Below are 12,003 nucleotides of genomic sequence, written 5' to 3'. Positions count from 1 at the left end.
GCAGCAGAATAGAAGTGTAGCCAAGAGCCTGCTTTTTCTAGCGGGGCAGATCCAGGTCTGAATTGCTATGTGTGAGTTCTGGGGCAAGTTGTTTAACCTAGCTAGGACTCAATTTCCTCTTCCTTAAAATGCAGACAATTGTATCTACATTATAATTATTTTTCGGGGCGGGATGCAGAGTAAAAGAGAGAATGCGTATAAACCCCTAGCCCCAGTGCATGGAGCATTGTTAACATGTGATGAACCGGCATCTATCTTTATTAAGCACATATAATCAAGCAAACTCACTGATGTCCCTGATGAAGAAGCTGCTGGTGTAGTTTTCATACTTGAGCTTATGAACAGCTTCCACCACGACCTCAATGGGCAGGCTCTCCTCGGCTGCTGGGCAGGCGCTGCCCTCCTGACACCCCACTGTGTACTTCTTATACTCCCTGTGGTCCACTCTGACCCTCTCTGCTGAGAGCGTCGCTGCTCCACACGTCACCCCTCGGGGGTCAGAGGAGCTGAAATCAAAGACAGATATTATCCTGTGTCACATGATTGCAGGCACGTCCCTAGCTGTTGTAACCAGACAGCTGTCTGAGGACAAAATTTCTCCAACTGGTTTGATTTCTCTCAAGGGGGTAAGAAGCTGCCCTCCCCATGAGAACAAGCGTTGCTTTGAGAGGTAATAATTGGGTTGGCCAGAAAGTTCGTTCAGGTTTTTCCATAAGATCTTACAGAAAAACCCTAATGAACTTTTTGGCCAACCCAATACAAATGTTTGCCTCTGGCTTAAATGAATCTGAAAACTTTTAGATCCAAAGCTCCTGGTTAAATCTCCTTATTAAAATTTTTAACTCATTTTCTGGATTTTAATGACAAAATCAATACATACCAATTTTAAAAAATTAAAAAGATAAAGATGGTGTATAAATGAAACGTGTATGTCTCTTTTAACCCTAATCCCCTTTTTAACCCTAATGTCACTCCTTAGATATAAATACTATTCCTGGCTTGTTGTAGCCCTCCAGACATTATTCTGTGAATATTCAAAGCAATCATATATCCACATGTATCAATATATATGCATACACACATATTTATCTATATATACACACATAGATTTTATTTTTATGAAATAATATCAAATTATATATATATATATATAAAATTTGGTGTACATAATTCTGCAACCATCTTTCCCCCTTCTGAACATATTATGGGGGGTGCTCCATGACAGACCACATGGATTGGGTTATTCACTTTGAGGACTGCACATTAAGCTGGGGTATAATGTACCACACTTTACTTAACATTTGCCCTGCTGATCACCAAGAACACCACAATGAACTCTTGCATCTATGTCTCTCTGCACTTGTATAAGCATTTCTTTAGTAAGCATTTTCATGTTAAAGATAGAATAGTAAGACCCCAAAGGTTAATTTACTCAGTTAAATAGTGGCCAGGTCACGATGATCACCTAGGGTTTACTCTGTTATCCTACACTGTTTGGGAACTTTGATGAGAGGGAAGGAAGTCACACAGCGGGTTAATGTAGGTTCTGTACTAAGGGAATTGGTTTCTTGGGGTAAGCCCAGCTGCATAGGACAAACAGTGAACTTCAGATTGGTGGTGTCAGCAGAGGAAAAAGGAATTGAAGTGGCCCTGGGAAAATTTCTAGAGGCCTCACAGAGTTTTGGAGTCAGCCTCAGGGCTTGCAAGATCTATGCCTAGAGCTCTTGTTTCTATTTTCGACTGGAGGTGCAATTTCGGCAAGTCCTTCACAGCTTCAATTTCCCCTTTTATCACCGCCATCCCCACCCCTGCCGTGGTGCTATGAGCCTTAATGAGGCATTGCCAGGCAATTTGGATGAGTGGGTTCAAACACAGCAGAGGCTCTTCCCAGGCCCCAATAATATCCTGTTCTAATGCATACATTTGTTCAGGCAATTAGCTTAAATCTCCATGTTCTTTCCCTAATTTAGGCAAGGGTGTGTGTGTGTGGATGGGGGGTTAAAAATATAGGATTGGCTTTATTTTCTCCCTTATCATTAACTGATGGGCCATTGCTAGGTTGCCCTTATTTTCTTATTGAGAAAGTTCTAGCAAAATGCTGAGAAACCCGAGTGGTTTCACTTACCCTGTGCTGCTTTGGACACTGAATTTCAAATCAGTACTGATTGCTGTCAGCCACCAGCAGGTGAAATGTCCGGAATAATTCTTTGCCTCACATTTTATAAAGCTCTTATTTTTGGGCTCTGGATTTGAAAAGAACAAGAATTCAATATTTAGGGGTTTTCTTTCTTTTAAATTGCAAAGATTTTTATTGCGATGAATCACAGGCCACCAAATGGTACAAGAGTGAAGATCTTCCATTTATTTCCTTGGAAAATCTGCTGTTCCCCAGGCAGACAGTCAGTGAGGACTGGGAATGTCCCAATAGGATGCTGATTCTGTATGCCACACACCCAACATATCGGAGGGGGGTATTAATATTTTTCAAGGCTATCAGCCCAGTGCTGACTTACACACTATGCACATTAACTAACTCCCATTAGCCATCCAATAATATCACTGTTATTTAAAAAGAACCTCAGGAAAAGCATCTAGACTTCCCATGAAACTCTCTCAACAGGAGATTTTGATGGTTGATAACCCAAAGTGTACAGCAAAGGAAAATGTAGGTTTCGGGTGGTTTCAGTAAGACACTTGGTATTACTTCATTAACTATACTAACCATGTCTTGCCTTTTAAATTTTTAATTTTTTTATCTCTTATGGAGCAAAAGAGAAAATTGATGCTACCCAAGGGAATGGAATTACCTTTCTGGTCCTTTAAGATATCAGTGGACCAGATTCCATCTTCCTTTTTGTGAAGCAGCAGGAGCGAATGGCTCAGAACCTCGCCTCCTTTGTGACAGGTGTACTGCCCAGCATCTCCAAACTCTTTGATTTGGATGGTCAAGGTTTTGCCAGAACCCAAGACCTCATCACTCTGGTCTGAGGTCCAGGTGATGCCATCTTCTTCAGGGGTATCGCAGGTGAGAACCACCATTTCTCCAGGGGCGTCAGGATACCAATCCAATTCTACAACATAAACTGGAGAGCACAGGGATTGGAGAACCAGACTGTGATTTTTGGATTACTCGGTATCTGGATGGCTAAAGCAGCACAACCTTGCTCATAACAGCAAATGCTTGGTAAGATGATCTCAGGTTTTTGGGCACCACTTGAGTTCAAGGTTGTGGAAGAGAGAAGCAAAGAGTTTAATAGCTGCCATAAGCTCATTAACTGCCAGGCTGCCGTGAATAATTAACCTCTGATTAGCTGGCAGATGAGGAAAACCTTGATATACTGAAAAATGCAAACAGCACAATATTCTTTCCCGAAGGCCTGGTGGATGTAAGAAACTTCCAGCACAGTTCACATTCAGAGAGAATAAGTGTTGAGAAAGACTGACCAGGACTGAGATCCTGTCCCCAATAGCTGGCTGGGGAATTTGGAGAAAGATACGTAATTACCATGAGCCTCAGTTTCTTTGTCTGTAAAATGACAATAATAATAGTATCTGCCTTGTAGGTTTGGCTGTGAGGATTAAATGAAAAAAGCGTGTAAAACACTTAGCACAGAAACTATCACTCAGCATTGGTTGTTATTGTTATTCACACACCAAAGGTCAGACAACTGCATGAGAAAATGCCTTCCAATTTTCCACGGGGATTGAAGGATTTATTTCCAACTGCATGAAACTCACCAATGGAGATTTTCATTCTCTCTGTGTTTTTAAAAGCTATTTTACCTTCTTAGAGGCAGTTCAGTAGATCTTAATCTTCCCATTTTATAGAGAAGGGCACTGAGACCAAGAGGTGAAGCAAGGTTACATCAAGTGAGAAGCACAAGAGTTATATCTCAGAACTTCTGTCTCTGCAGCTTTGCATTGGATCTTTTTTTTGGCTGCACCGTGCAGCATGCAGGATCTTAGTTCCCTGACCAGGGATCGAACCCCGGCCCTTGCTAGTGAGAGTGCAGAGTCCTAACCACTGGACCACCAGGGAATTCCCTGCATTGAACCTTTAATACCAGTATCTAAACTGGCACTTGAGGAATGGCCTAATATAGTATTTCAAAGAGTATTTCACATCAAATCTTCATTCATTCATTCATGCATCAATTATTAATTAAATAGAATTGTTTAATGCAGTACTTCTCAAAGCATGATCATCCAACTACTACCAGCAGCACGTGAGACTCTGTTAGCATTGCAAATTCTCAGTCGCTGAATCAAGAACTTTGAGACGGGCCCAGTGACCTGTTTTTAACCTCTCCAGAAGATTCTGAAACCCACTCTAGTTTGAGAGCCACAGCGGTGAAAAGCCTGGATGTTGGAACCACACAGGTCTGAGTTAGGATTCAGCTCTGTCTCTTACACTGGCCTGTGGCCTTGGGCAAGGCATTCAATTACTCTAAGCTTCAGGGTCATTATCTTTAAAATAAGCAACATATTAGTACTTGATCCAGAAGGTGGAGATGTGGATCACATAAGCTAATTTATATAAGAGCTTGACACTGCCCTTAAATGAGCTGTAACTGCTGGCTCTTGTGATTGGTGTCCAAATGTAAAGCCGTTGTGTAATATAAACTTCCCACTTGACATCAAAGGGCTTTAAAACTACTGAATGGGTAACAGAGACAAGAGGTAAAAAGCATCTGGGCCCCAACTCTTGGAAAATGGTCAGCTGTGCTGACATAAAACCATGTGGCACCTTTGGCTTTCTCTGGTTTCTCTGTGTCCCACTGGTGACTGACCAGCAAGGCTATTTTCCTGTCACAACTAAGATTCAGAAGCCGAAGACCCTTGCCCAAGGGCAGGGGAAACAGCTGCAGGCGGCAGCCTGATGAGGCACATCTAGAACCTAATGCTTAGCTGCATCTCATCGTGTCTCCAAAGCTGCACGCCCTCTCAGTGTTTCTCACATTGACTTTCTGGAATTTCTGTGGTTTACTAAATCAGAAGTAACTAAGGGTGTACTATGAAAGGGCCAAAGCTCCTGAGCTCACTAAAAATCCCAGGGTTGGAAGGAATCTGGCATAATCATCTGGCTCAGGGCTTTGTCCTTATTCAAGGGAGGGTCTAAAACACTCAGAACCTCCTGGGGCAGAGCAGGGATGGCTGGACTGTCATCTTCCAGAAATTCTTAAGAATGGAGGAAGAGCCCCAAATTTCTTTCAGGGACCCAGTTTAGTGTTGTATTCTCCTCACTATTGAAAGATCATTTCTCATCATCAGCTGCAATGTCTTCATTTTAAATGTATGCCTATTTCCTCTTGCTCAGCTGTCCAAGGACAGAGGAAACGATTGCTCATGTCATTCTGGTAAAACCTTCTTCAAATACTTAAGTTCATAAGCGTTGAAGTGAGACAGAATTGGGATCAAGTTCCTGTTCTACCCTTACCAGGTATGTGAAATTGGGTAAGTTAGTTAATCTCTGTGGCCTCTATTTTTAATATCTGTAAAATGGGGTACACACAGTCCCTATCTCTTATGGTTGTGGTGAGAATTAAATGAGATGCTGGCCTCAATAAATATCAACTATTATTATTATTTTATTATTAAAGACAGTAATTGCCAACATTATTATGTTGGCTTCAATGAGAAATATCTGAGCGTCTTTCAGGAACAACTAACAATCAGTTAATACATACTTACCGTGTGTGAGATACTAGAAGGATAGAGGGAGCACCTTATTCTAATAATACCTATCTATTATTCTACTAATAATTTTTATTGATCACTGGGAAAGTCAACAGGTTCTCCTGAATCACCAGAGACATTATTTTAAATAACCAAAACAATAATACTAATTAACATTTACTATCACTTCATTATCTGTTGAGTTGTCTTCTGCATTCACTAGTACATTTAATAATCTATGCAGTAGATATCACTTCGTAATCCTCAGTTTACAGTCGAGGGAACTCAGGCTCAGAGGTGACCCAGCTCAAGGTCACATAACCAATAAGTGGCAGAATCAGCCTTGAACCCAAGTCAGTGTGGGTCTAAATTCCATGCTTTCCCCAAAGTGCTTGGTCAGAGGTAAGTCATCTCGGTGCCAACTGAGGGGGTAATATTGCGTGGTGGAGTGGAAGATGTTAGAACATAGTTCTTATACTTTTCTAATCTTTCACTTTGGAATCTTAATCATATGATACAGCTGGTTTTTAGTAATACTGGCAAAATCCATATCTCTTTTCCCACCATAGTCCATAAAAATCTTCTTCTCTGGCATCTAACATGAAAGCCAAACAGTATAGATACCCTCAAGCCATACAATAATAGATACCCTCAAAGGTAGAACAAGGACATAGGGCCCGTGTTATCCCAGAGTGATGGATTTCACTAGGAAGACCCAAGGCCCGCCCATTTCAGTCTGATTTCCCAGCAGGGGCTGCCTGACAGTCCTGTCTTAGATCCTGGGGCCTTCATAGAGAATCAGGAAAGGCTGGTTACCATTTTTCTCCAGTTCCCATATAGCCATGATGGGAGATGCCAGCAAAACCAGGGAAAACCAGGAGACAACCAACTGCTGAGGGTACATCTGCAGGAGGGGGAGAAACAGAGGAGGAGACAGAGGAAAAGAGAAAGAAGAGGAGGGATAAGAGAAGAGAGAATGTCAGTAGTTATGCAATCACCTTTGGAAACCATATTCACATTCTATGTACATTGTCTTTAATCTTTATCTTCCTCTTTCTTCTCTACACTGTCAGGTTAATACTCAGTGAATTCCAGGAGCCCTCTGCCAGTCTCTGGGTAAGAACATCTCCAAATAGAGAAGCGCAGACGATCTGCAGCTGAAAGACCTTATGGCCAGCTATCTGATATGATGCTCTTATTTTTAAGATGAGAAACCTAAGGCTCAGAGAAGGAATGTGACTTGTCTAGATCAACATTCAGTCATTATTTACTTGGTACTTCCTGTGTAAAGGGCACTGAGCTAGAGCAGCTGAGAGTGAAAAATGATTTTTACCTGGACCCCGACTTCTAGGAGCAAATACTTTCATTCAACAAATATTTCTTAAGTCAGTGTGTTAAATGCCTACCCTCCAGTAGGGGAGATGAGCTACATACCCGTATTACAGCAGCACAAGGCAGTATGTGCGGTGACACCCAGGACTAAAGGACTTGGGTTGGGGGGCATAGGGAGTAATACTGAAGTGATCTTTCAAGTTCTGGCAGTGAGTCCAGCCCTTGTTGGTGAGGTTTCCTTTCTCTCCCTGCTTAAGACTGTAACTGTTCCAAACACAAAGATTATTTCCTCCCACATAAGGTAACCAGTAGTTCTCAAACTTGAGCATATGTCAGAATAACCTGGAAGCCTTGCTAAAGCACAGATTGCTGGCCCCCATTCCCACCCTGACCCTAGAATGTGTGATTCAGCAGGTCTGGTGGGGCCTGAGAGTCTGCATTCCTGTACGTTTCCAGGGGAAGCTGATATTGCTGGTCTGAGGACTACTCTTTCAGATCCATTGGTTTAATCCATGTTCAAGGTTCAGAGCCCCTTCTTTGGAAGAAGACCATAGAATATTGATATATTCAACATGAAAATGAAATGCATACTTTTGTGCTAAATCAGTTTCACTTATAATGAAACTCAGTCTAGATTAGTATCCAGCGTTTATGAAAATCTTCAGACTGACAATTACACCCCACCTGTGAATTAGGTGGAGATGATTATTATTTATTTTCAGTCTGATTCACCTCCTTCCATCTTGGAGAACACCGACGTTCTGTAGGAACATGGTTTCAGAAACCACTGGGCTATATGAAGAACAAGAATCTTTTCACAGTTTTCTGTGAAATACCTTAAAAATAAGCACCCCTTGGTTGGGGTAACAGAATATTGACAAATCATGGCTTTGTCAGAACTGCTGCTAATCCTAGGGGAACTTTGCCACGTATTTTATTCCCTTATATCATAAAGGTTGTGAGTGGCAGAGTCAGGAGCAGAAGTCAGGCCTTCCTGTACACTCTTGTCAGCACTCTTGTCACTGCAGCACGCAACTTTCAAGGGCACATCTATCAATTTAGTCCAAGTTATGACTGTAGCAAAGTTCTAGTTGCCATGGAGCACCAGTTAGTACATTTGTAGGCTTGGAGTCCAGCAGCATGGACTTGAATTCTGGTTGCACCACTCATTAGTTGTGTGAGATCGGCCAAATTACTCTCTGAGCCTCAGTCTCCTCATCTACAAAATGGGTATAATACCCATCTCAAAGGGTTGTTGGGAGAATGCAATGAGATGACATATTATAGAAGCCAACCAAATGTGTTAGCTTGTACCCAGCAGAAGAGATAAAGGAAAAATTTGATTTCTCTCTGTGTTGTCTGTGATGGATAAACAAAAAAGTCATGCCTGGCTGTAGGGAAATGCCCACAGAGGTACTGCAATTGCACAGGCCTATACAACTCAGATGTCAGCACTCTGGGAATGGAAATGGTAGAGATTCCTGGCACCTCCTGGTGAATCCTTTATGCTCTCTTAACACTGGGATTTTCCCTTTGGCTAAGTGCCCAGCACTTCCCCTCTGGGCCTCAGATGCATCTGAGAATTTCAGGTGAACAACACTTTAGGGTCAAGGGAGCCCTGGTGATGGTTCTAAGAAACAGCTCCCATTTTTGTATCACCTACATTTTAAACCACAGGACACTGGCAGAAGGTAGAGATGGTGGTGGGTCACTTTCTTAATCAAACCCAGGGGAAACCAAAAAGGGGCAGCATGCAGTTACCCTGCTGTTTTCTAGATCATCTGATACCAAGGGCTTGGATTCCGGTTTGACCATTCACTAATCATATGATAATGGCCAAATTACTTTCTAAGCCTCAGTCTCCTCAGCTGTAAAATGGACATAATACCCATCTCAAAGGGTTGTTTGGTTGTATCCCACAGATCACATTTTCTCGGCCTGCTAAATTTGAGAGTTTTAAGGATTAAACGTTTTAAAATGTAATTTCATAGGTTTTATAAACTCTTGAAACCCTTGTATGAGGGATGCAGGGACCCCAGGTCCTGTGGTATGTTAAGGCTCCCTAACTCTGGTGCCACCATGGGCATGCCAGTGACACTTGACTAGGCATCTCTTTTTTAAGTTTTATTTTGTTCATTTCTTTTTAATTAGAAAAGAGAATTATTATTTAAAAATAAAAAGACATAGTCACAGAAGGCTTGTGTAGCATATGCAAAGGGTCCCATTTCTAGAGACAGGCAGCGCTGTGTTGGCATCCCAGCTCTGCCACTTGTTAGGTGTGTGACTCTGGACAAGTCACTTGACTCTTGACAAGTCTTTGAGCCTCATACTCTTAATCTGTAAAATGGGAACCCTGCTGTGATGAAGAGGTAATGAAAGAATTCACATAAAGTATCCAGCATGGTGCCCTGATGAAGTCAGGACTCCTGGCTGTTTCCTCTCAAAGCCCCATTCCTCCTTTGACAGCGCTTACATAACACAATTGCAATCATATAGTTACTTCTTTCATGTTTGTCTTCCCCACCACACTGAGCTCTCTGATGGCAGTGATTATGTCTGTCTTATTCCACACTATGTCCCTGGAGTCTAGCAGGGAGAGTCTAGCTCAGAGGGATTTCATTAATTATTAGAAGAATGAATGGACAGAAATAGTAAAATTTCAGACTCCAGTAAAATGAACTCTAAGAGGCTGCCCAAATTCTTTCTAATACCTTGAAATTCCTTATTTGAAAAAAGTGGGCCATCAGCTAAGGTTTAGTAATCTCTTTGTTAAAATGATATTTTAAACTGATCATTATTTTTTTAACCTGAAAATTATTGCACACGATTTACCTAGGCAACTATAAGGCACAGTAAAGATTATCTTTTTTTTTTCCTTCTCACAGATTTTAAACTTCAGAAAGTAGTTTTAAACATTGGTGTTGCTTTCCATTTTTTAAGTGATTAGTTAATCCAAAAGATCTGGATAACTTAACTGTCAATCCAGTTGACTGTCACAAGCCCACGACAAATATGGGACCAACTATGCTTATAACATTCAATTATGAGGTATAAGAATGAATTCATTTACTTATTGGATTCATTATTACTTACTGAATAAAAGGCTTTTAAAAAGTTTACAATAATAAGGGAAGCACCACTCACTTTATACAATCCTTTAACTTATGAGCATTAATATTGAGGAACACACTTTTATATACATACCACTTTAAAACAAGACAAACCTTTCTATAAAATGTGCATTTGTTCACAGACCTTAATATACAATTATTATTAGTTGACTTTTAAAATGAATACTTTGTATATTAATCCCCAAAGCACTGACTTTTCACTAGTGTCCCAGCAGGTAAGTCACCAGGAATGCTTCTAGGAATTCACCCACTCCACAATGCCTGGTACAGGGGTAGCACATGAATGGTGTCTACCCTTGGACAGCCTGTGGGCCTGTGGAAGGGGTGGCAGGGCTTGGGCAAGTGCTTACCTTGCTTCTGGTCAGGCTGCAGTGTTCCCTGGGTCTGAAACCGTTTGTTTCTTCTTCTGCTGCTGCTACTATTGGAGCTTATATACCCTACTCCTACCAAGCTTTCTGATGGAAACTTAAACTAGAAACTGACTTGTTCCAAGTTGCAACACTGAAAACAACTCTCACAACCTTCTGGGGAATTTCAAGAAGTTCCTTTTTTTTTTTTCTCTGTGTGTATCAATAAGGCAGAGGGAACACAGGCATCAAAATCCCAGGTAATGAACTAAGAGGAAATGACTTTTGGGTGGGGAAAAAGGAAGGAGATGGGATGGTCACTTCTTTGGGTTGACATAATGGCCAAGGTGGTTAGAGACAGTAACAGGCAGCCTCCCTGGGCTCCACAGACTAGAGGAGAAAGAAGGCCAAGGAGAGGTCACACAGGAGGATGAGTTCAGGACAGGATCCAGCAGTTGTATGCTAGAGGGTCCAAAAGCAAAATCTATGGTTCTCCTGAGGTTAAAGAGGATGAGATGAAGTGCAAAAGATTTAGTATGTCCGGAGCATCCTCCCCCCACATTACTCCTGTAACATCTGGATTTCAGAAACACACTTTTACCATCCCTTGTGCTTCATGCGCCACACACACACATGCACATTCATACAGACACAGCCTTCGGAAGATGATAAATGTGTGTATTACTAATAACATTCAAATCTGTAGGAATACTGCCTATGCTCATAGGTACTCACTCATAGATGGATGGGAGCAGAAAGTGAAATATCCACAGGCATATATACAACTGATGCCACACTCAAGGCACACCACTTTGGGCACCCAGACTATATCTTCACACTCATTTTCACACAAATCTATGTCCCTAGGAGCTCTACACAGATGCACAGAGTTAGCAGAACTATCTAGAAATTTCCAGCTGAATTTGACATTGCTAAGAGGAGTGCAAAGGCGTACACCGGCGTTAGACACCCCGACACCCATCTGCACACGAACAGGAACATTAACACGAACACCTACACCAAGTACTACAGGCAGAAAGATGCGGGCCGTACTCAAATACGTACGCTGCCGACAGAGGGCGCTGCAGCGAGGCGGTCCCCGCGTGGCGACCCGGGTCCGGGAGCGCGCCCTCTGGTGACTTCTCCATCCTGGCCTTTGGTCCCAGCGGCGGGGGAAGTTCCTGGGACCGGCCGGGTTTAAGGTGGGTGCAGATTTCCGCACTAACTTTCCTTGCAGTCTCAGTCGGGGAAAACGGGGAACCCGGGCGAGAGCGGCGGAGCTTCCCAGCTGCACACTTCCTCCCTCCCGCCATTTGTCCGGGCCGTGGGAGGGCGGGGGCCCGCTTAGCTGGCAGTCCCACTGGTTATCCGGCCTTGAGCTCTGGCTTGGGCGGAGACGTTACCTCCAGCTCAGAGGGCCTTCTCCTGTCTCCTCTGCCCTCTAGGCTTGAAGGGGGAACGGAAGTTCTTCTCAAGTTAAACAACAAAGCAAATGTCATATATCTAAGATATTTGAT

At 42.4% G+C, this 12,003-nt stretch overlaps 2 protein-coding genes across 3 annotated transcripts in view; one reads left to right on the top strand and one right to left on the bottom strand.

Moving 5' to 3' along the window:
• IL12B (interleukin 12B) overlaps positions 1 to 12,003 on the bottom strand; it is a 16,947-nt gene extending 4,944 nt beyond the window's left edge. The window contains exons 1-5 of one of the 2 annotated variants that reach the window (XM_027084409.1): positions 10,490 to 12,003; positions 6,493 to 6,580; positions 2,808 to 3,083; positions 2,126 to 2,243; positions 289 to 506 (exon numbers count right to left, since the gene is read on the bottom strand). In XM_027084409.1, the coding sequence (XP_026940210.1) occupies positions 289 to 506; positions 2,126 to 2,243; positions 2,808 to 3,083; positions 6,493 to 6,580 (700 nt within the window). In that variant the 5' untranslated portion in view covers positions 10,490 to 12,003. The remainder of the gene's footprint in view (positions 1 to 288; positions 507 to 2,125; positions 2,244 to 2,807; positions 3,084 to 6,492; positions 6,581 to 10,489) is intronic. The other variant, XM_027084410.1, reaches the window with a different exon arrangement.
• ADRA1B (adrenoceptor alpha 1B) overlaps positions 4,874 to 12,003 on the top strand; it is a 617,540-nt gene continuing 610,410 nt past the window's right edge. Inside the window, exon 1 of the mRNA XM_027084407.1 lies at positions 4,874 to 5,440. The gene's annotated coding sequence lies outside the window, so the exon portion shown is untranslated. The remainder of the gene's footprint in view (positions 5,441 to 12,003) is intronic.

The sequence above is a fragment of the Aethalodelphis obliquidens genome, unplaced genomic scaffold, assembly GCF_003676395.1.
Source record: "Aethalodelphis obliquidens isolate GAN/ISIS:26980383/991018 unplaced genomic scaffold, ASM367639v1 scaffold52, whole genome shotgun sequence".
In the NCBI taxonomy this organism is placed as follows: Eukaryota; Metazoa; Chordata; class Mammalia; order Artiodactyla; family Delphinidae; genus Aethalodelphis; species Aethalodelphis obliquidens.
This window is presented reverse-complemented; position numbering and strand designations above follow the sequence as displayed.